The sequence below is a fragment of the Eretmochelys imbricata genome, chromosome 1 (genome assembly GCF_965152235.1).
Source record: "Eretmochelys imbricata isolate rEreImb1 chromosome 1, rEreImb1.hap1, whole genome shotgun sequence".
NCBI classification, from domain to species: Eukaryota; Metazoa; Chordata; order Testudines; family Cheloniidae; genus Eretmochelys; species Eretmochelys imbricata.
In genome coordinates this window covers 110,946,881-110,969,246 of record NC_135572.1, presented here as the reverse complement: position 1 = coordinate 110,969,246, position 22,366 = coordinate 110,946,881, and the positions used below count along the sequence as shown (strand labels likewise).

The 22,366-nt window shown below is 43.6% G+C and overlaps 1 protein-coding gene across 1 annotated transcript; it reads right to left on the bottom strand.

Annotated features, from left to right (window-relative positions):
- Positions 1–1,095: 1,095 nt before the first annotated feature.
- SOX1 (SRY-box transcription factor 1) lies at positions 1,096–2,373 on the bottom strand. The gene has a single exon (XM_077807068.1). The coding sequence runs from the start codon at positions 2,191–2,193 to the stop codon at positions 1,096–1,098; it is 1,098 nt and encodes a 365-aa protein (XP_077663194.1). The 5' UTR covers positions 2,194–2,373.
- Positions 2,374–22,366: the final 19,993 nt, after the last annotated feature.

Genomic DNA, 22,366 nt, shown 5'->3' with positions numbered 1-22,366 from the left:
TTAAAATAATCTTTTAAAAAAAAGCTACACCACTTTAGTTACTTTCATCCCTTCAGTTTTATATAGATTGTGAGAAATCTAAACACAATATGGGATTTGTTTTCGGTTATTTTCTGATCATATTTTTAAAATTCCTTTCCAATTTCTAGGTTTACCGGTTATATTTTAAGGCATACCATGCGTATAAAATTACTACCTTTCGGGTTTATTGAAAAAAAAAAAAACAGGTGACTTTTTCCACTTTGAAATTTATTTAACTCAGTATTCAACGAACGCATCCTTAGGATTTTTCTTTAGCAGAAAGGCTTTTTAGTAAACTATATACACAATTCCCTCGTAACGCCTAAAATAAAAATTAATTCACAATGCATTTACAAGAAATCATACAAAACCAAACAAAACAAAAAATAAAAAAGGTACAATAAAGTTTTACAAAACCAAGAATAATGTTGCAGTCGGGAAAAAAAGTTTTATAAATAAACAAACAAATAACCCCCCCTCCCCCGCAATAACATCTACAAAAACTTTTACGTGTGGTTTTGGATATGTCTTAGTACGTGTAATAAATGAGAACTGCTTCCCCATCAACTTTGTCTTAATTAGGCACTAAAAAGCCTGCACAAGAAGCGATCCAAGGAAGAAGCGGGTAACGCTTCTGCGGTATAAAAGTTGGCATCGCCTAGATCTTTGTGTGATTATTCTTATTTTTTTTTTGTCCTTTTGTGATTTTTTTTCTCTTAGCAAATAAAACGCTCTATGCCTCGTGGGTGAATGATAAATACTGTACAAAAAGTCTCAATAAAACACAGAAGTTCAGTCTAAAACGCAAAAACTAGTTTTAGAAACTAGTCCTAAAAAAAAAAAAAAAAAAGGTAATGAGAGCAATCGTTACCTTTTTTCCTCATTATTAATTATTAATTATTATTATTATTATTTATTATTATTATTACAAGAACATCCAAACATTTTCTGTACAAAAAGGGAGCCGGCGGGGTGTGTGCGCTGGGAAGGGGAGAGGTGGCGGCGGCCGGGCAGACAGAGGTGCCGTTCAGCCGGGTTCAATGCAAGTTTCTGTCCCTCTCCTTCCCGCCCGGCTCAGATATGTGTCAAGGGGACCGTGCCATTGACCCCCGTGCTGGCGCTCTGGTAATGCTGGGGCAGGGAGTGCAGCCGGCTCTGCGCCGCAGCCGGGTCCCCGCCTTCTCCGGCCGGTAAGTACATACTGATCATCTCCCGCAGGTCCCCGGGGCACGGGGCCCGTGAGTGCGCGGTGACGGGCGGGCTCACGCTGGGCTCCGACTTGACCAGCGAGCCCAAGGCGCCCAGAGCTCCGGAGGAAGCCGCCGCCGCGGCCGCGGCCGCCGCGGCAGCCGCGGCCGAGTTCTGGTGGGGCTGGGCGCCGTAGGAGATGGCCCCGTAGCCCGAGGACGAGGCGCTCATGTAGCCCTGCGAGTTGGAGATGGGGCTGTACTGCAGCGCGCTCATGTCGTAGCGGTGCATGGGCTGCGGGTTGTGCGGGTGCGGGTGGTGCGGGTGCGGGTGGTGCGGGTGCCCGCCGCCGCCCGGGTGCTGCCCGTAGGCGAGCTGCGCCTCCTGCATCATCGCGGCCGCCGCCGCCGCCGCCGCCACCGAGCCCGGGTAGGCGCCGTTGGCCCAGCCGTTCATGTGCGCGTACCCTCCGCTGGCCGTGCCGCCGGGGCTCTCTAGCCGCTGGCCGACCCCGGCGGGGCTCACCCCGACCCCCATGCCCACCCCGACCCCGGCGGGGCCTCCCCCTGCCGAGCCGGCGCTGAGCAGCCCCCCGGCCAGCGAGTACTTGTCCTTCTTGAGCAGGGTCTTGGTCTTCCTGCGGGGCCGGTATTTATAATCCGGATGCTCCTTCATGTGCAGCGCCCGAAGCCGCTTCGCTTCGTCGATGAAGGGTCTTTTCTCCGCCTCGGACATGACTTTCCACTCGGCCCCCAGGCGTTTGCTGATCTCCGAGTTGTGCATTTTGGGGTTCTCCTGGGCCATCTTTCGGCGCTGGCCCCGGGACCACACCATGAAGGCGTTCATGGGTCTCTTGACCCGGTCTTGGTTCGCTTTGTTCCCACCGCCGCCGCCGCCTCCGGCTCCGGTCTGGCCCGTTAGGTTAGTGGGGCCCTGGGCTCCACCGGGGGAGTGCAAGTCCGTTTCCATCATCATGCTGTACATTCAAGTAGCTTTTTATTTTCCACAGGCACCAAGCATAAAAATATCAAACATAGAGAGCCAAGAAGGAAGGGACGAGAAAAGACAAAAAAAAAAAAAAGAAAAAAGAAAAAAAGAGCACAACCGGCAACACCTTAGGCAAAAAAACTTTCTCCTTTGAAAACCACTTTCAGGGCTTGCTGGCGATCTGAATTCAAGCTGCTCAAACAGGTGCAAGGCAAACTTGCTGCTTCACTTTGCAAGGAGGAGGAGTGTGCAGAGCACTCAGAAATGTCCTTCTTTCTCTCCGGCACACACGCACACCCCTCCTCTCTCTCTCTCTCTATCTCTCTCTCTCTCTCCCCCTTATTCTTGACAGAGCTATTTTGTTGTTGTTGTTCTTTGCTAACTTCTAGAGAGCTTGTGTGTGATATGCGTCCGCTGCTCCCAGGTGAACAGAGGAGAAGAGAGAGGAAAAGCCACCGAAAAAAAGTAATTAAACGATAAGTAAAAAAGAGGGAGAGGGAGTGAGGAGAAGAAAATAGAGAGGAGGGGGAGAAAAAAAAGCCCCCAGAGCCAGAGAGAAGTTGCACAGTAATTTGTTCTCTGTGGTTTCCCTCCTCTTGCCCTGGAGGAATCAGGAGAGGAGGAGCTGGCGAGAGACACACAGAGAGAGGAGTCCAGCAGCCATACACCGCGCACCGAACTGGGATTAAATGAGTTTGCCGTGGCCAATCGGAACGCGGCGGCGGGGGATTATTTGCATGCCGCGCTGAGGAGTGACGTCCGGAGGTGAGAAGTATAAACTATTCTAGGGGTGGAGGGGAGGCTGGGAGGGGCCAAAGAAGGGGTCACGGCTACCGCGCTTTGCCTTGCTAGGTAAAGAGGAGTTAATAGCAATTAAATACCATTAGAATCCTGCAACAATAAGAACCCCTCACGCCAAACACGTAGAGTGCTAGCTACATAGCCCACAAAAGCCAGGAAATCACAAAGTTATGGGTGACATTCTTGCCATAACTCGGGCAGGTGTGTGTGTGTGCCTGTCTCAGGACTACACGATGGTGCGTGGTGGGAGACATGAAATGTTTTGTTGGCATGGTTTTGCGCGCCTTGTGTGTTCGCTGGAGGACCACAGGGACACACCATCTGCATTCCTGAGCGCTAGCCTTACATTTGAATCTTCTGCCTGCGTGTCCTTAGAGACCACACGCTCTCTTCAATTCTCACCGAACTTTCTCTCACTCCTTTTAAAAGATGGGAGTGGTGAAATGGTTGGGAGAGCCTATATTATTCTCATATATTTATTCAGTAGACCTTTTAATCAATCCAGTACATCCATGTGAACGCACTGGTTTAAAACCTACGCTATTGACTTCCAGAGCAACAGCTTCGCAGCTGTTACAGTGGTTTGTATATAGTAGCACACTTCGGTAGATTAATAAATAATATCAACATGCCAGTCCATATCTCGATGTTTACTATGTTAAATGTGGAGTTGAAAAGACAGTGGCCCGATCCCGCACTCCTTACTCAGAGAAATCTCCCACGGCTATATCAGCGCCGGTCTCCGAATTGTGTGGTAGAGATCTATCCATTCTTCCTAAGGAGTTATATCTACTGGAGCATTGCCTGGGTGATGACTGTAGACTCGGACCATAAATGTTTCTAAACAAGTTAATGACATGGCTGTTCCAAGTATTGAAAATACACAAAGGCCTAGTCCATAATATAGGCTAATCACCTAAATTGCCATTGTTATATATTTAGATCTAGGGGTGTTAAAGTACCGGAGGCTCCTAAATGTATATATAAACATCTTGTATTTCTATAAAGTAAACATGGACAAGTTAATTCTTTGTGAAAACGTTAAAGGGAACATTTTTGTTCCCTTGCTGACCAGTGAGACAGATTACAGTGATTTTGTATTGCGTTGCAAATAAGGATGTATAACGAAAGTGACGATATATCCTTAATACCCTGTAAATGCCCATTCTATAGTACAAATACACATATATGTATTAGGATCATAATAATATTTCATCTTGTGGGGGGGAAATGGACACCCGATATCCCCTCTTTTTCTCCCACTTTATGTGAGTGTTAATTTTCGTGACCCTAATGGCTGTCCAAAGTATAGAAATAATACCAGTCACCACCATTACTATAGAACTTTTGTACAGTAGGGTTGTTATAATATACAAGGCAGCAGCACGATGCTGTGTGTCCAGATTAAACAATTTTCGTTTTAGATTACTGAACATTAAGTAGTAATCTCCTCACGTTCATTTTGATTAATTTAGAAGAATAATATTACTTGAAATTTTTGATTGAATGTATGAGGCCTGCTCCTGCTCCCACTATATTCGATGAGAGTTTTGCTATTGACTTCAATGGGAGCAGGATCCAGGCGCTATTTTGCAATCTGCTGTTTGTTTGTTTTTTGAGGCAAAACTTCCCTTGAAGTCATTAGTGAAATCAATGGGAGATTTACTTAACTAAGGATTATAGGATGGGGCCCCTCAGTGTTTTAGTAGCCCGTTTATTTTAGCTAATGATAATGAGTTTGTTACATCTGTAGAGGAAAAACAAGCCATACATTTTAGTTGTTTAATAATGTATTTTAAAAGTTACCAATTAATAAGTGTGTGTGTGTGTGGGGGGAGGGATTGTTTAGGAAATAAATACGTTTCCCCTTTGACAGCTGATAAAGAAAGGAGAGTTGAATATTGTAATAAACCAACAGATAAAGGCAATGATTTATAAGAAGTTTTAACTGTTTTTTTCACTTAACGACCGAGTGATATTTTATTTTTGAAATTAGATTTTAAAATAGCCAAAGACCTGAACATAAGTTGCATGAAACAGTTTTGGTGACATCTTTTCCATAGGAATTCGGCAGTTCGTTTAACACCTACCCCGAGATCTAACGTTCATCACAGGAAGAAGTTATAATCCTTGGAATTTGGATAACTGACTTTGACTCAGTATAGATTTTTTTTCTCTATCAATCATATTCCCTCAAATTGTTTCCAAATATGACATTGCCCTTTGTTTCCCCGGGCATTTAAACTGACGGTAGATGTTTAGCCTTGAATTATACTGCGCTATTGCAAGTGTTCAAAGCTTCCGCAATAAACCTTTTATGGATTATGTTACTATGGCCCAGTTGCAGGCACTCTGGGTGCCTGCATTTATGAGCTTTAGACTCAAACTGCAGGTGTAACTTGTTGCCAAGTGACAGTTGATTGACAGCTGCTGCGTGTGCCAATCAGGCAGCAACAGGGCATCCAGCGCCAAGACTCCGGGTCTGGCAAGGGGAGAAGAAAAGCCGTACACTAGCTCATCCACAATCTTTCTACTTTCTCTGGAAGCAATGCCACCCCCTCTTCCAGTAAACAAACACCCCTCCCCCCCAAGCAATAAAACCCATCGACTCCCCTCCTTCCACAACAACAAAACTGCCGCAAAGAAAATACCCACCCACCAACCAAACTCAGACAGGCAAGGGCGAGGAGCTCTGCCTAGCAGTGATGCTGTTTGGATGAGGCCATGTCACATTGGGCCACCCCTTTGAGGATCGCCAGGGGAATAGCGCACCCCCATGCCCCCCCCCCCACCGGGACAGACAGAACAGCTAGCTGTGAATGCGAATCTTTGCCCTCACCCTCAGAGCTTCACTGGTGGGTTCACTTAGTGTGTGTGTGTGTGTGAGTTGAGCTCCTTGTCTACATTTGCACTTCGTTCTTGTGTATCCCTGACAGGAGATTGTGACGTTCTTGTACAGCACCGACTTGGGATAAGGAGCCGCCCAGGCTAGTGAGCAGGCATCTAAGTTCCTGCTCTTTCCTTTGGCCCTACTTCCCAGTGTGTTGTGGGCTGCAGAGCGCAGAGCAGATCCAGGCTCGAGCCTCGAGCAATGAGGCCTCCAGGCCTTTGAGAACTTTGCAGAAGTGAAGCTAAAAGCGAGTGGACTCCGCGACGCTGTGCGATAGCGGGACAGACACTGTCTTGCCGGCATCGCCCCGCCGGGGGCGGAGGCTGGGGGCCCCCACACGGACTGGCTGCGGGGAAGAGATTCCCCCAAACTCGCTCTGTGCAGCGAGAAGTGCTGTTCAAAGCAGCCCGAAGTTCGGCGGGGGCTGGAGAGGAGAGCGGGGGCTGGGGACAGCCTGGGTGGGGGCGGGGGACGGTATTTTTAGGAAATAAATGCAGGGCTGATGCCTCCGCTCCTCCGGGGCCAGGATCCTACGAGAAAACCTAAATGTCGGGGAAAGCCGGGCCAGCGGAGGCGTCCGCCCCTTCCCCCCCCCCCGACGCCGGCAGCGGGGTAGAAAGGGTTAAAGGTCCCGCATCCGGCAGCCCGGGGGTGGAGGAAGCGCAGGCTTGGCCCGCTTGCGCTGCGTCGGGAGCCACAAGTGATTCCCTCCCCCCAGCCCCGGCTCCGCTTGGCTGCGAGCCGCACCTCCCCGGGGGGCGTCTCCCCCCTGCGTGAGCGCGCCTGTGGCGGGAAGGGAGCCCAGCTGGGGGATCCCGCCTTGCCTGCTCTGCAGCCCGCCTGCGCCTCCCCCAGCGGGCCAGAAGCCGGCGCTGTGGCTGCTGCCAGAGGTCGCGAGCGGCTGGGCCCCTGTGAGGAGGAGGAGAAAGCAACGCCTGCGGCAGAGGACCCAGCTCTGGGCTGCAGCGAGCCAGCGATGGGCTCTGGAGGAGATTCCCTGCGCAGGCTGCGATCGCCGTCTGCTGGCTGCAAAGTAACTCGGAAACACCGCCTCGCTGCCTGGCTCAGCTTCCCTGCCCAGAGCAGTGCCCGGAGCCGGCTGCTTCAGCCCCCTCCAGCTCACCTCTAGCCCTGCTCTCCCCACACCCCAGGGTTCAGCCTCTTCCCCGTCTGATTGCAGTCCCGTGACAATCACCGCGCCGATGTCCCCCCACAGCCTTGGCTTTAAGCAGCATCCCTTCCCGGTCGCCCATGCCCATATTGAACAGGCTTCCGGCCAATGCAGAATCAAAACCGACTCTGCTTGTGAAATCCAGCTCGGAGCATCATCTGGACCAGAGACAAGCAACCGGAGCAAAAGAACAAATCTCGAGTGGCTCGGTAACTTTGCAAAAACGTGATCATGCTTTGGACTCAAAGTAATAGCAAGTTGGGTTGGATAGCGACTGAGACAAGGGTAAATAAATAAAGTCCTTTCCCTTTCCAATACAAACAGTTAATCTGGAGATCGTAACTCCGCAATCCTAAAGCAAATATATCATCTCTCTGTGTGTTTTCTGTTGTCGCTTCCTTGCTCGCCGGGTGAAAGCGTTTGGAGAATCTCTGGAGCTTTCGAGTAGGGGCTCACCCTGTGAACAGTACTCGCACATATAATTCAAATTTCACAGCTGACCTGCTCTGAAAACCTCAATCAGCTTCTAATTGAAGGGAAAACAAAATATTGCTTCCCTACAGCAGAGCTAACGATTTAATCATTATATCAGACATTATAGCTTTTAATTAGGCTAATGCTGATACTGTATGGAAAGAGATAATTCAACACAGTTCTTGATGAATTCTGTAATTGGGTTAACGGAGGAGCAGTTGGGGGAAGAGACGTCAATATTCAAGCTGTGTCTACAGCCACCAGGTTTATGAATGAAAGAAAAGAGAAAAGGCTAAACCCCCGACAAGAAATGTCTTTCCCCTTTCCCAAGGAGAGCTGTGCCATCAAGGGAAAAGCTCCAAAAGGCAAAGGTTACTCTAACCACGCACCATGTACCCCCCAAAATAAGCAGTCATGATCCTTCTCCAAATCCTTTAGTTGCCGTTTTAATTCTTTCTTGTCTATATTAGGGATGAAATAAAACCCCAATGAGACCCGAACGGCAGCTTCTTCTCAGATCTTTAGGTGTTTTATTGTTAGTCATACAAACTATTCCTAGGAAACGGGAATGATTTGTCCTGTCTCTAAAGTTGGGTTCGATGTGTTTCCCCTCAAAATCAACGAAAACAGAGCTTCTTAAACATGGACCACTGTCCTTTTTCCAATGTCAGCGCACTGATGAGCCAAAGTCACCAAAACTTAATAACAACACACAGGAATCTGTAAGGGACAAAAGAATGGGACATACACATAGAAAGGAAAAACAGAGGGATATTAACGTGTGACTATTAACGTAAATGTTGATGAAATATTATTAAAACCAAGCAGATTCCCTTAGTATAAACAACAACCCCAACTGCTTGGGAAATAAATGTAGCTCTGAAGCTACCTAAATGGAACGGATTGCACTACTGGGACGTTTATAACAGTTGTCTAGGTAGGGATACTAAACTAAATATAAAAGTGCATTCAATACATTAGTCTGATGTCTTAAAAAAAGAATAAATGGTTGTTAATAAACAATTCGATCACTTCCTAAATACATCGGTAATTATGGTTTTGTAAACCATAATTATCGCGAAACCAGATGTTTAAATGAGGTCCGGAAGAGCCATTTTCAAAGGGAATTTTGCTCAACTTTTTCCAGATCAAGCCAGTATTGATAAATTACTCTTCCGTGCGACAGGAAGAGTTTGGAAATTTTGTTGTCACTCCTTCATTTCTATTTGATACTGACTTTCAGTAAGTGCTTTATATTTTGGTTGCGCCTCAATGAAATAGTATCGATCTTCTGTATGTTTGATCTACACTGCAGTCTACAGTCACACTGAAGTTTCATCGGAGCCCTGTCTTGTGGATGAACTGGCAGATTCAAGAGCTAACAATCAGGGAGAAACTGCAAGACACACTTAAATGAAGCTGGGATTGTTAGCCTGAGACTAATGGGAGAATTCTCTGCCCCCCTTTTTTTTTCATTACAGGATATATCGATATTAGTACCTATTTGAACAGGGCCTGATCCTTAGTCCAACACGAGTTTGGGGTTCGCAAAAAAGGCAGGACCCGTCCTTTCATCATGTTTTGTCAGCAGGAGTCTTTTATAAAATGCTTGTTTACATTATGTATTAACCAAACTTCCAGCACAATATTGTTTTGATAGAGAAATATGCTGTATTGTGACCCTTGTCTTATTTTATCAATAATTACACTAATATTAAACGGGTCATTGATAAGATTCCAGTGACACAAACCCCTGTAATTAACAGCCTGAATACACCTTTCTTGCCCTACACAAAAGTTGTAATTTTCAAGTCTGTTCTGTTTTTTTTTTTTTACTGTTAAAGTACACACGTGTAATGTGCTAATCAGGATGCAAAATACCAAATGTATTATGAAACGTGAGGTTTATGTTGTCTTATTTGGTCAGTTTTAAGGGATACTAGACCATTGCTTTTCACAAGACACGTTAATCAAAAGATACTTTAGACAAAAAATGTGCCGAATAATTGACCTCCTAGTATATGGAAAATATTTTGGGGGTGATGTTTTTGTGAAGTTTAACTTTTAAATGGAGACAAAGAAGAACAGGTAAAGTGGGCAAGAAACGGGCATTCTGAGAAAATTTGGCTTTAAAATTGGGCTTTTGTTCTATGGAGCATTAAGATACTGAAAAGCCCTACAAGCTACAGTAGAGTATTACTTGTAAACAACAGTAAGACAATATCTCACGAATTCATGGCGCGTCGCCTAGAAAAACTGGAATGATAGCATTGTAACTAAAATATTTCTATTTGACAGCCTCACTCGTTAGCCAAAAATAGAAAAGGCCTCACTCAGTCAAAGAGGTAGACAAGTCAGAACGAATTTATATGAAATAAGTAAATAACGAAAGAAAGAAGAGAAATCACAGAAGCTTTTTCTGGCGGACCATCCCAGTTATTGCAAATTAGATTAGCTACACAGGCTTCAATATAAACATGACATGAGGTTCACAGGAGAGTGAAAGGATCATCCACTCCAATCTCTCTTTTCATCGAAGCATCTCACATAAATTACATCTTGTCCTTTAATACACTTTTCAATGAGATTAAAACATCACTTTGACACAATTTCAAGCCTTTTCAGTCGCATCCAGTGCTTACTTCGGAAAACAGCAAACAAGGGGAAAAGTAGAAACATCTAAATAATCTCAAAATGCTATTCTGGAAGTTAAAAACACCCAGAGGAAATAAATGATCCTTTTGCTCCATCTAAAGCCATTAGCGTAGTCATCTAAAGGCATCAAACTCCACCAAGCAAAGAGAATAACCCTATTTCCTTTGCAGCAAGCGGAGATATTATGACTACTTGGCTGCAGCTAGGAGACCCTCTCGCCGTATTTATTTGCCTTTTTGGGTGCGAGTGATTTGAAAAAAAATCCTCATTTTACAAGATCATTTACCTGATACTTCACATTACACCTGCACATTGTTAATGAGGTGTACCTTATGCACACTGTAATGCTGGATAGCTACACGCCTATACAAATAAATATTTTATCACACGATCATTGGAACATACGCATGTCTATACAAATAAATATTTTATAACATGATCATTGGAAAGGCTGGAAAAAGAGTGGGTGGGGGACTGCTCTATTGACAAACAGTCCAGGGTAGAAAATGAAAGCACTTGCAACTTTCTACATTTGTTCTTTAACTGAAACCAACAAAGTTGATGCAAAAGGCGAGATGTATACAACACCACGCTGATTCCGCTAATTTAGAACACTCTCAGTTCTATGAACCTGTGCAGGTAAAAGACAGGTGTATTCGCTTCAAAATATAATACTAGCAGCTCTTCTCTTTTTCCTCGGTGCCATGTAGAGGTAACTATCGTCCAATCAGCTCTGGGTTCCTAAACCTATTTGTAAAGGAACTTCAGATGAAAAGGGTTATTTATATTTAAATTGATTATCTGGACGTATTAATCTAGCTACTAATCCTTTTTGATGGACAATACTCTGCATGTATCGCTAAGCTGAGGAATTGAATGCAGAAACCTTCCCTTCCTTTTGAATCCTATCGTTTAAAGTTTGTTTGGTCCGGATCGTATTTCACGAAACCAAATCCCGCTGTTCTGGTTTACAGGAGGGTATTTTCACAACGTAGTTGTATGCAGGGTCGTGTGTATCCTTCGCTTTGGATACAGCCGCCCAATATCTGTCACTCTTCGCCTGTCCTACACCCCCCAACACTTGGGCAGGATAGTCCTGGGGCCGGGGATGTATTCCTTCCCCTCTCCCCCTCTTCCAGGCACATGGGGAGCCAACTCCCAGACTTTCAGAGATTGCAGGCTCATGGTTAACCCTTCGCTCTGATGGGGCTGTCTCCCCCCGCCCCTAAAGGGTCCTACTCCCAAGAGGGATTTGTGCAGTTATTTTGAACTCTTGTCCCAGGGTTTCATTTCATACCATCTGCATGTGCTGTAAGTGTCATCACACGTCAGGGGCTCACGGCTACCAAGGCACCATTGACCTTATACAGAAGACAAGCCCCCCAATTTGGCTCCCAACTGCACCTCACTGCCACGCCCAAGTCAATATATACGCGCTGAGGTCAATGTGGATGCTCCAACATTTACAACGCAGAGCAACTAAACCACCCGCAGACCGCTGGGTTGTCTCGCCCTTTCCTGGATATCCTCTTAGTCCCCAAGCGTGCACTAGCTGGGAGAGCACCTTCACATTTTTAAAGTTTCGGGCCAACTTTTAAAGCACGCTGTGGTACAGGCTCAGCGTTTTCCTTTGACAGCCGGCCTGACCCGTGAAGTTTATCTCGAACGGAATGTTGCAGGTAAAATAGCTACTCTCGCCTAAGCTAACTAGCTACTAACTAGCTACTAGCTATATTTTGTGGTCAGCAATGAGCGACTATTTAGCAGGTTTGGCGTGGGTCGCGGTTTACTTTACAACGACTTTGCTTAATGACAAGAAGGTTTTTCCATGTCCCTTTTCTCGTGGATACTGTAAATACCCAGATGCTTCCCAGCTTCCCCCAATCTCTCTCCCACACACTGACACACACACACCTTAACAAAGGCTTTCAAACCGAAACCCGCTGCAGCAGCCTGCCGGAATCAATGCGATCAAACGGGTTTTTAATGGGTTAATTGACTGGAGTTGCTATCATGTTTAAACACCTGTTTCTGAAAGGAGATTCAGCCAAACCCTGTCCCCTCCCCAATCGATAGCTGCTCCATTGCCTGTTGATCGACCAAAACAAAACAAAAAATCCATTTCACCTTTTAAAGTTCGTGACAGTTTATGGCAACCATACGGGGAGGCCTCACATAATACCTACAACAGCTCAGAGCCAGAGGCTACCCTCTGCTCTCAAGACCATGCAAGATTACCCCCAATAATTAAGAGTTTCTTTAGCGGTCCTTATTTATGGCTTGAAGGCTCTCGTCCTTTCACACAATGAAACTTAAGGAGAGTGCGATCTCGCACGCAGGAAGTAATAGATTTCCGTGTCACCGTTACACAAGGCTCCGACCCAAATGTGATTAGATCAGCTCAAAGTATTAGCTGCCCGAAGTTCGCGGGGCGGCTAGGGGGCAGGTGCTGCTCATCCAGGCTGCCCGAGAGATGCTCGCAGCCCGTATGAACGCGCCTTGCCAGGGGCAGGGCGGCACTCCTGATAGCGGAGGGCTGCCTTTCCTATTGATCTTTTTGTTGGCAGGATGCATACGGTCAGGACCGCCGGTCAGTCAACGTTCAATTGATTCTTTGCCCCCAGACACCTTTCACTCAATGGCACCCGCGGTCATTTGACACGGGCTTTTTTTTTTTGTTTTTTTAATCTAATTGCAAAACCGCCGCATTAGCTCCTTCCCCAGCGCGCAGGCCAGGGGAGCCCGCAGCCGCCGCCTCCTCCGCTGAGCCAGGAGAGCAGCAGCAGCTGCCCCTCGCCGCCAGAGACCTGCCCACCCTCCGCTCCCTTCTGGGGAACTGGAGGGGGAGGGGGGGCGCAGCAGCCCAAAAAAAACCACTGCAAAAAGCCCGCTCAGTGTCACAGCTGAGAAACCAGCGAGGGCAACCTCCCTTCCCCCTGCTCTAAGTGCCAAAAGCAAGCTGGGAGCCGCCCTCCCCTCCGGAAACTCAGCGCTGAAACCTCCCCTCCGCCCGCCCCACCGGCGCCCGCCCGGGTGAAGACCCCCCTCCAAAGTTCCAGGCACACTTACAGTTCCTCTTCCAGCTCCAGCCTCCTCCCAACAGCGGCTCAGGGCCAGGCTTTCCCCCTGGGCAATCTGACCTTGACACCTTCCTCAAGCCTCGCTGCCCAGACACACCCATCTGGAGAGCTCGCTACAGCGCTGGCTAGTGACACCTCCAGAGAGCTAGGGAAATGCCTCCCCTCCTCGCCCCTAGCCCAGCCTAAGCCGGAGAGAGGTGTCTCTGTGACTCAGGCAGCGGTGCCCGGCTACACCGGCACGCTCCGCACTCACACCCAGCCACACACTGCCCGGGGGAGAGAGAGAGAGGGAGAGAGAAGGAAATGAAATTTATTATTGATAGAAAAGACTTTAAAGACAATTTCAAGTTATTGTTTCCCTCTGGAAAAAGAGGGGCTTGTCTCTCTCCGCTCCCCCCCCCCACACATAATGAAACGCCTTTTGTGTGGCCCTGAACAATACCAAACAAGTACTCTAATAAATAGCCACTTTTTTGTTCCGTCTCGACAGTGAATAGAATTGAGCAGTTGGTTTGAGAGCAGCTGGGACGCTGCTTGGAACAGGGAGGTGGAGCCGAGCCCTTCCTTTCCTTTCCTTTCCCTTCCCTTCCCTTTTCTCTCTCTGGCTCAGATGCACTTTCCGCTCTAACCTTGTCTTTCTCCCTCCCTCGCGTGCTGGCCCACTTTCCCTTATCTCTCGCTCAGCCTTCCCCTTTCCCTGGGAATATTTCGTGTATGCAAAGAGCATCCTTTCGGTAACCTCAGCTGCTCTAGGCACCTGTGCTGCACAGTTACCTCTATTTGGATCCTTCACCCCCCACTCCCTCGATTATTCCAGTCTTTGATCACTTCTTAGATTTCCCTCTTTTCTTCCCCGGAGTCTTTAAATAGCCCCACAGCTCCGAATTAACACTTCGTACACTGCCAGACCCTCCTTTCCACTCCTTTGTTGCCAATAAACTTGGATTTCTCACTGAGCCTTCCATGGCTTCCTTGGGGTTATATAATCGGGAGGATGAGCTGCTTATTCCTCGCTCTTTTCCTCCCTTTAGTTTCTTGAGGATAAAGCTTTTTGCTCCTTGTCAGTTTCCCCTTCTCTTCCCGAGGGATTTTACTGAAGGTTTGCACCTTTTGCAATCTGTGATACTCATGTTAATCTCTTCTTTTTTCTACATAGAGCTGCTAGTTTTCTTTCTGTACTTTTTGTAATACTCCTCTCCAGTCCCTTTCCTATCAACATGACAACTGCTCTAGGAAAGACAGTCGATAGAGGTTATTAAAATGGACACAAAGCAGCTAAAGATTTTCAGGTAAAGCGAAGAGCAATCCGTTTCTTTTCTGCTCTAGGTGGCTGGGTGGGCGAGGGTGTATATGTGTATGTGTAGGGATGCGGGTGGGGAGGCAATGGGGATTTTTGGCCAGCACCTGAGCCTATGAAGGAGGCTGTGGCTGCTCCTACTCTGCAGGGGGATGAGAGAGGCCAGGGCAGCCTGCATGGGCACTGGAGGCAGCTGGTCGCTAACATTATTATATATGGATGCTTTCCATTTCCGTCCATACGTTCTGGAATGGATGTAGTCCTCGTAACAAAGAAGGAGCCTAACTTTAAGCGGCTACTTGCTTTGCAGTGAGATTAGAGCATTACCTGTTTGTCTTGTAAAGATTACAGAAAGCATCTGAGGTTAACCTATTCTGCAGCACGTCATACCCAGAGACTCTAAGATTATCTATAGCTAATATGCCTTTTTGTCCCCTGCATTCATCAGAGATCTTTTAACGAGAGTCGCTTTCTATTTTAAATAGCGAATACTTTTTATTTGTTTTGTCTGTTTTGGAAATGGAAAGGCAAATATGATTTCCCTAGAAATCAGTGCTCTATATGTATCATTGGGCATGTCTCTGAGAGCCAAGACACAGAACACTAAACTGCTCTTTATCCAGTCGGTATCAATCCATAGACAAACGCTGCCATTTGTAAATTATTTGTTAGCTGCGCTTGAATTAGCCAAGGCAAATCATCCCAGGACCCCCCCCCCGCCCTTTTAATTCTGAATGGTAGAAAAGCAACGGTATACCGTGCATGTTTTCTGAAGGGTCCGTGTCTTTCTCCACAGGGAAATGGATCTTTAAAAACCCCGCGCCCACACGTATTTGTATAAATAATCCCCGCTGCAATAAAACAGAACCTGGGGTGGGGGGGGGTCTATTTTCTGAAATTCTATTTATTTTAACCCCTTTCCCCTGTTGCTTCTAAGTGGACCTTTGCTCTCACTTCCCGAACACACCGACTCTAACTACGTGCAGTGTTAAGAAACGCTGATAAACGACAGTTTTATCGGTCTGGTGCAGACACGAGAAACTCGGGGACACAACAAAATGCACATGCACTACGTTTGGGACTGGATCTTTTCCAGCAGCGGACGCGTTTCCTTTCTATATGGAAAATGGAAACATTTTGGAAGGCAGAGTTAAAACTTCGACTTATCTTTTACACGTTAAATAACCGAAAGAATGGGCAGGACATTCCGGAAAGCTTCAAACCCTGCAAATATTTGAATGGTTTTTGTAAAGTAGAGCAGCTGTCAGTCAGCTGGCTTTGACAGCCTGCCACAATTTTGTCACTTAATAGTGGGTGTTAGGCTAAGTGCAAAACACTCCGGCAAACAGATGTCAAACCTACATCTCACATAAATGTGGGTTGTGAAATTGAGTTTTAACCCACATATCGGTTTTTAAAAAGCGATGCCAGTGTGTAAACTCTATACAGCATGGAGGCACTGACAACCTCCCGTGTACGCTTTTTATTTAGACGAGAAATCTGACCTCCAAATTATAGCTACATCTCTCTAACAGCGGACTATGAGAACGCTACTTGGCAAAGTATAAATTAAAGAGAGATACGATGGCGCTTTTCAAGGGGCTGAGTGCCGTATATATTGAAAAACAGAAAGCTTCATTTCTTTAGTACGGTTTCACTGTTCAACTGTAAAGTATTAGGAAGGAGAGAGAAAGGGATTTATAAAGCTGAAGTTTTGGGGGCCTGTTAAGTTCCTCTGGGCAGAACTCGAGTTATGGGTGAGGGGCGGGGAAGGGAACATAAACCAGATACAATAATGAGCGAGGCTGGGCCGTGCAGAGTGCATAGGTCACCAGGAGCGTTTAAGGGAACTGTGCTGTAGCATCAAGAAATCATCGGGATAATTCTTGGCCACTACATTAAAGGACACACTGGCATTTGATGAGGCAAATAATGTTTACAGTTATTTTAACTGCAGCTAATATTCAAATGACCAGCTGTTTTTTTTAAAAAAACATGTCATTTCAAGGTCTGTCTCCTTCCCAATATGTGCTTTTTTTTTTTGCTTTAGACACCCCCTGTCAAATTTCCTTTGAACGTTAAAAAAGGTCATAAATATTTATGTTCATTGCATGAGGTGGTCAGAATGCAGCAAGGGGAAAAATGATCATTCATCCTACAAAGCATGTTATGTTGCTAGTATCACTTTCTTTGTGCCCACTTTATCATTTCGGAGTTCCTGAACAAAGCAACATAATGAGTGGACTAAATGAAACAGGTATATTTAGGATTATTCATGTTAATCACTAACCATAAATTAAACACACACTCCGATCATTTTATACATAGCCTTGTGCACTTAATTGGCACATTTACATGATCATATTTTACACTGACTTCACAGAGTAGTTTATATTAAATTATTATTGATAATATATAGTTACTGTTAACTTTATGCCGTATTTGGCTTTGCTCTCTCATAAAAAAATGTGTTTTGAGTACAATGCTTTCCTCCTGGTATAACCTATCAATTCTTCATTTTTAGAAGTGTAATTTGTGCCAGGAGCATTAGATTATAAGATTTAGACTACTCACAAAACTTGGTGAAGGGAAAATACTTTATCCTTCAGACTTTTTTAAAGCTCAGGGGAAAGGAAAAGCTTTCCCTCCTTAGTAAGTATATTACATTTAGGACATTATTTTAAAATTCTGACTTTGCACTGCAAATATGGACTCACAGCTCTTTCAGAACAATTGTTCGTAATCAGAGTATGGACTCCTCCGTCAATGAATCAGACCCAATTCAATTGAGATTCACCTGAAAGTTGCCCTGCAATTCATTTTCCATTTCTGATCATAAAATGTAGACTTTGGAAAATGTGTAAGAGCTAATGAACATCTATGAGTCTATAATATTAATATACTAGGCTACTCAAAGCCCTCTTGGGGCTGATCCTGAGCCACTGGAGTCAATAGCAGAATTCCCAGTGATTTCTAGAGTGCAGAATTACTACTTCCATTCCATTATAAATAAAAATAAAAACTTTGTATTTGGCAAAATATTAAATGAATACTTTTGCTTTATTTTTGCATGTTTACATTAAAGTTTATACACATGAGAAACCAACTTTAAAAGTCAGTTATAGCTACAGCTTGTTCAGCAACTTGTTAAAATACACAGATTGGACCTGAAGTTATTCCATGGAACTAGAATGTGTGCCCTGAAATTCTCTATTTAGTTTTCTCATGCAGAAAAATAATACACGCCTAATATCCAATGAAGGTATACAAAATGCAGTGCCACTATAAAAATATACCTCTGTGATCATTATTTTCAGGCAAGGAAGTGATCAGCTCTTCTGGGAAAATATTCATATTTAATACAAATAGTCTTTGATAGATAGCGACTGCTATTGTCATCCCAAAAGAAATAATTTTATCCTTTAACTATTATGGCTATTGATCCTATTTTCTTGCTATTCAGAAGTAAGTATATTACCACATTTCCATATAAGCATGATTCTATGTCTTCCAGTACACTGCCATTAAGTAGTTCTAATCCCCAGATTTCCAAGTGGAATTGACCCTAGTTATGTAGTTTTTAATAAACTGTTGCAATTTTATGAAGTCTAGAAATGAAACCCAGTGACTGTTTGAATAGCCTAAAAATTGCTTGAAAATATACATCTGCACCCTCTGTAACTGCAATGTCACCAGAAAAACAGAGCACTCAATTTATATTTATTCCTGTAGTTCAAGCATTAATATTTGCATGTTTTTCAGCTGGAAGTATTATGGCACTTTTATAAGCAATAGATGTAGTGAATGACTGTACAATAACATTGGGAATTGAAATAAAGGAGACTGGGTTTTTACAATGTAGGGGAGGAAGCCTGTGTCAGTCTGTAGGAAGGAAATAGAAATATAGAGTCTGACTCTGGTGTATCAGCTTAATTCCACTGACTTCAGAGGAATTATTCCTGATTTACACCAGTGTAAGAGAGATCAGAATGAGGCTATAACATGTCATTGAAAAGAAAAATGAGGAGAAAACCTGATTGTTCTAAAACCAACAGAGTCAGTAAAAAGTGACGACCATCACATTTAATTTAATAGCAGCGGATATGCTATACCATACATTAATTATTTTATCATATTATTTGTATTAGGTATAATTAGACATTTTCTTGAATAAGGCCTGCAGGATTGGGTACTATCACTTTACAACTGTATAGACATATAATTGTAAAATTATATTCCAGTCTTATGTTGGTGTAAGACCATAGTTTAAAATGGTTTGACACTTGTGCAGGACTGAAGAAACCCAGCAGTGAATCAGGGCCTCATGGCTGAACCTGGTTCAATTGTCTGAAGAATTCACTAAAGGTTCAGCTGTTGTGAACAGAACATTTTGAATGGTTTAGCATCAGGCCCTGTGATTACCATTCAAAGAGATGGAGGAGGAGTATATAATGTATAGACTGTTCATCATCATAGTCTTACATCACTTAGTTTGAATAAACTATAGCTTTACAATTATCAATTTATTTCAAAGTTTAAAAAAAGAACTTTGAAAGGTCTAATTTTGACTATTAAATACAAGAAACAAAAATGTAAAATGGTTTATATATTTATCAAAGTATGTTTCATTTATTTATATTTCTTAGTGGTGTGATGACACTGTCCCCACTAAGTGTTCTTGAGGCCTATTTATATCTAAATTGAGTGTTTATATTTTATCCTCTTACACTCATAGTGATGAGTGTTTTAGTACTAGAGAAGCAACCTACACGTAATCACACTAAGACTCTGGGATTGTGTAGCATGGTGATGCAGTCGCTACAAGACTCTTACTATCCTGTTGCTGCTCTTCCAAAAAAGGATTAATAATTTTATAGGACTCCTGTGTTCTGCTCTCAGCTCAGCTACCTATTCTGCCAGTAGGCTAAATACTATTCACATCACACAAACAGTCACTGAAGTCAGTGGAATTACTTGAATGAGTAAAGTGATCAGGAAATGTCCTGGTGCCCTTGGGCGAGTCACTTATGCTGAGATTTTCAAATCTGCCTAAGAGATTTAGACACAAAATTCCCATTGAAATTAACAGAAGTTGTACATCTAAATCCCTATAGATGGCTTTGAAAAATCTCAGCCTTAATCTCTCTGAGCCTTAGTTGAACCACCTGTAAAATGGGTGTGATACCACTTAGGGGTGTACAAGAATTAGCTAATTAATGGGTCTAAACTGCACCGAGAGCAACAAGATTATATGCATGCTAAATATTATTATCATTACTAGGACTAATACTAATCTTTGACTGGGAAAGTGAGGAAGAAGGGACAGAATACCTCTTGCATTTAAGGAAAGTTCCTTGGTTATTTGTGTTGTGCCTGTCTAGTTGAGCACTGGGTGCTGGAAATTCCCACACTGATTTTATGAAGAGATAAAAGAGTGTAGTTTATACAAAAATGGAATAAACCCCTTTTGAGTAAAACAATCTGCATAAATGCTTTAAGAAAGCCTATAATTATGATAAAATGTTGCTCAAAGTTAAAATTATGAAGCAATCAAAATTTATAAACAGTCTCTCATCGACTTTTAATCATACTTTCTTTTTCATATACAAACTGTACAAAACATATAGTAGCAACATATAACAATATATATTTTATTTTCAGTAATTTAGGGCCCTGCCCTATATAGTCTTTACTCAGACAAAACTCTTAGACAATCCAATGGGAGTTCTGCCTGGGAAAGGACTGCAGGACTACACCCTAAGTGTGTTCAGATAGCGCCCAATCCTGCAAGTGGCTGAATGCTACCTGAGAAGTGCTGGGTACTCTCCAGACTGGATCCATAGCCTTCTGCAGTCAGTATTAAAGCTTCCATGTTGACTTCAATGGGCTTTGGATCATGGATCAGGCCTTTGACTCTCTCTGACTTCTGTGGAGGTGCTTGCTCAGCATGTCACAGGATAAAGCCCATACTTTACTTGAAATTTCCTTGTAAACATTGCTCTTCATTTGAAATTCATTAATAAGAATGCTTAAATTATATGCATCATGTAGGGCTTGGATGGCAAGAGATATTTAAAGGAGGGAATATTTGTAGCGGGAAGCTTGCCGATTAGAATGGTAGCCTACCATGTCTACAGGCTCCATTGTTTCCTTTGAGCAGAACTAGCTGAACATTCCCAGGCTGTATTCTGATATGAATGTCCCTCTGAGTTGTACAATTCACCAGCATAATTGTGTCCTGAAAAATGTGATCACTGACAGCTCCCAATTAATGTAATATTTGCTTCAAAAATGTTTTTATACATAATATTACTAGATTTCTTCCTAACCAAGACAGCATGCAAAAACCAAATCTCTGTAAACAGTTAGATCTCCTAATCAATCAAAACGCTGCTCCAATTTTATGTGAATTGAATTGGGTAAAGCATTTCTTGTTGAAATGATAGCAGTGCAACAATTTTAAATGATCAGAACACTACTCTCTCCCCTCTCCCAAATAATATGATTCAAACTCTGTTTTCAGTCTTAGCAATGTTAATCTGGAGTAACTCCATTGAAGTTTGTGGGATTACTTGAGATTTGAACCAGTGTAATGAAAAGCCAGATCATGCCCCTTACTCCCTTCTGCACAAGAGCTGGGGACCTCTATATTTGTACTCTGTGAATTTCCCTGGAATTCTTCCATTGACTCACTAGCCCTGTCATGCCCTGAGCCCACACTTGTCGTCACTTACACATTCCAACACAAAGAGCCGCTGTGGAACTCTGTGACATGCTGGGGAGGGGGAAAAAAGTGATTAAGTTTCTCATAACAACTGTGCAGTTAAATTTGTTTGTCAGAAAAACAGACAAACCTAAAGTGTGAAACCAAATATTCAGTATGCTTCAATTATATTGAAATTTGGAGTACATGAACTATATTACCAAATTAAGAGCCTTTAGGTTTTTGAAAACTGCAATGTTACATTTTTTTTCAAAGCATAATTACAAATTCAAATATCCTCCTCGTTCTTACAAAGAAATCTGCATTTTCCTCATCATATCTCCCACATGTTAATGTAGCATCTTCCTAACCCTCTTGTTTTATATTGCATTCAATGGAATAGTTTTGCAAATTCCCCAGTTGTGTTGATGTTCACTTTGCTATTCATAGAGAGCAAACTGATGTGTACTTTTAATGAGCCCATTTCATGCCAGCATGAAAACAAGGGTTGAAGAAGCTATTAAGGCTTTTTGCTTATTGATTTTAAGGCTCTCTACTAAAAATCTAGTATGTTTTTTCAAACCTAATTTGTTGTGTTAGAACAGTATTTTTTTTTTAAAAAAACACACTTAATCCTAGCTTCCTCTTACAAACCAGCCAAAAAACAGAGCTCTATGATTCTATGTCTGCAAGATTTCCAAGTGAATCTACCTCACCACAGAATTGTGTGGCAGAATCTAACATTTTATGCAACAAAGTTTTAGTCCTTATCATAGCTTAAAATAATCTTCCAAAAGTGAATGGACTGTAAACCAATGCAGTGTTATCTGCAGAGCAAGAACCTGATGCAACAAGCTTCAACAGAGGTAAATTGCCGCACTCATCTCAATGAGGTGTTGACTCTAATGTCTAATAGTGACAATTTAAATGGCATTTTTCAAAACTATTTTTCTGCTGATCCTTTTAGCAGACTCACCAATTAACTATGCTTATTCACCTTGCTGAATGCTAAGATGGATATTGGAGTAGCAATGCAGTGGGGCAGATGGTGCTATCAAAGGTAGTTACATTGGGAACCGAGTGCAAATACATCCCAAAA

Coding starts and splice junctions, on each gene's coding strand:
- SOX1 (XM_077807068.1), bottom strand. CDS start 2,193: ATGTACAGCATGATGATGGAAACGGACTTGCACTCCCCCGGTGGAGCC.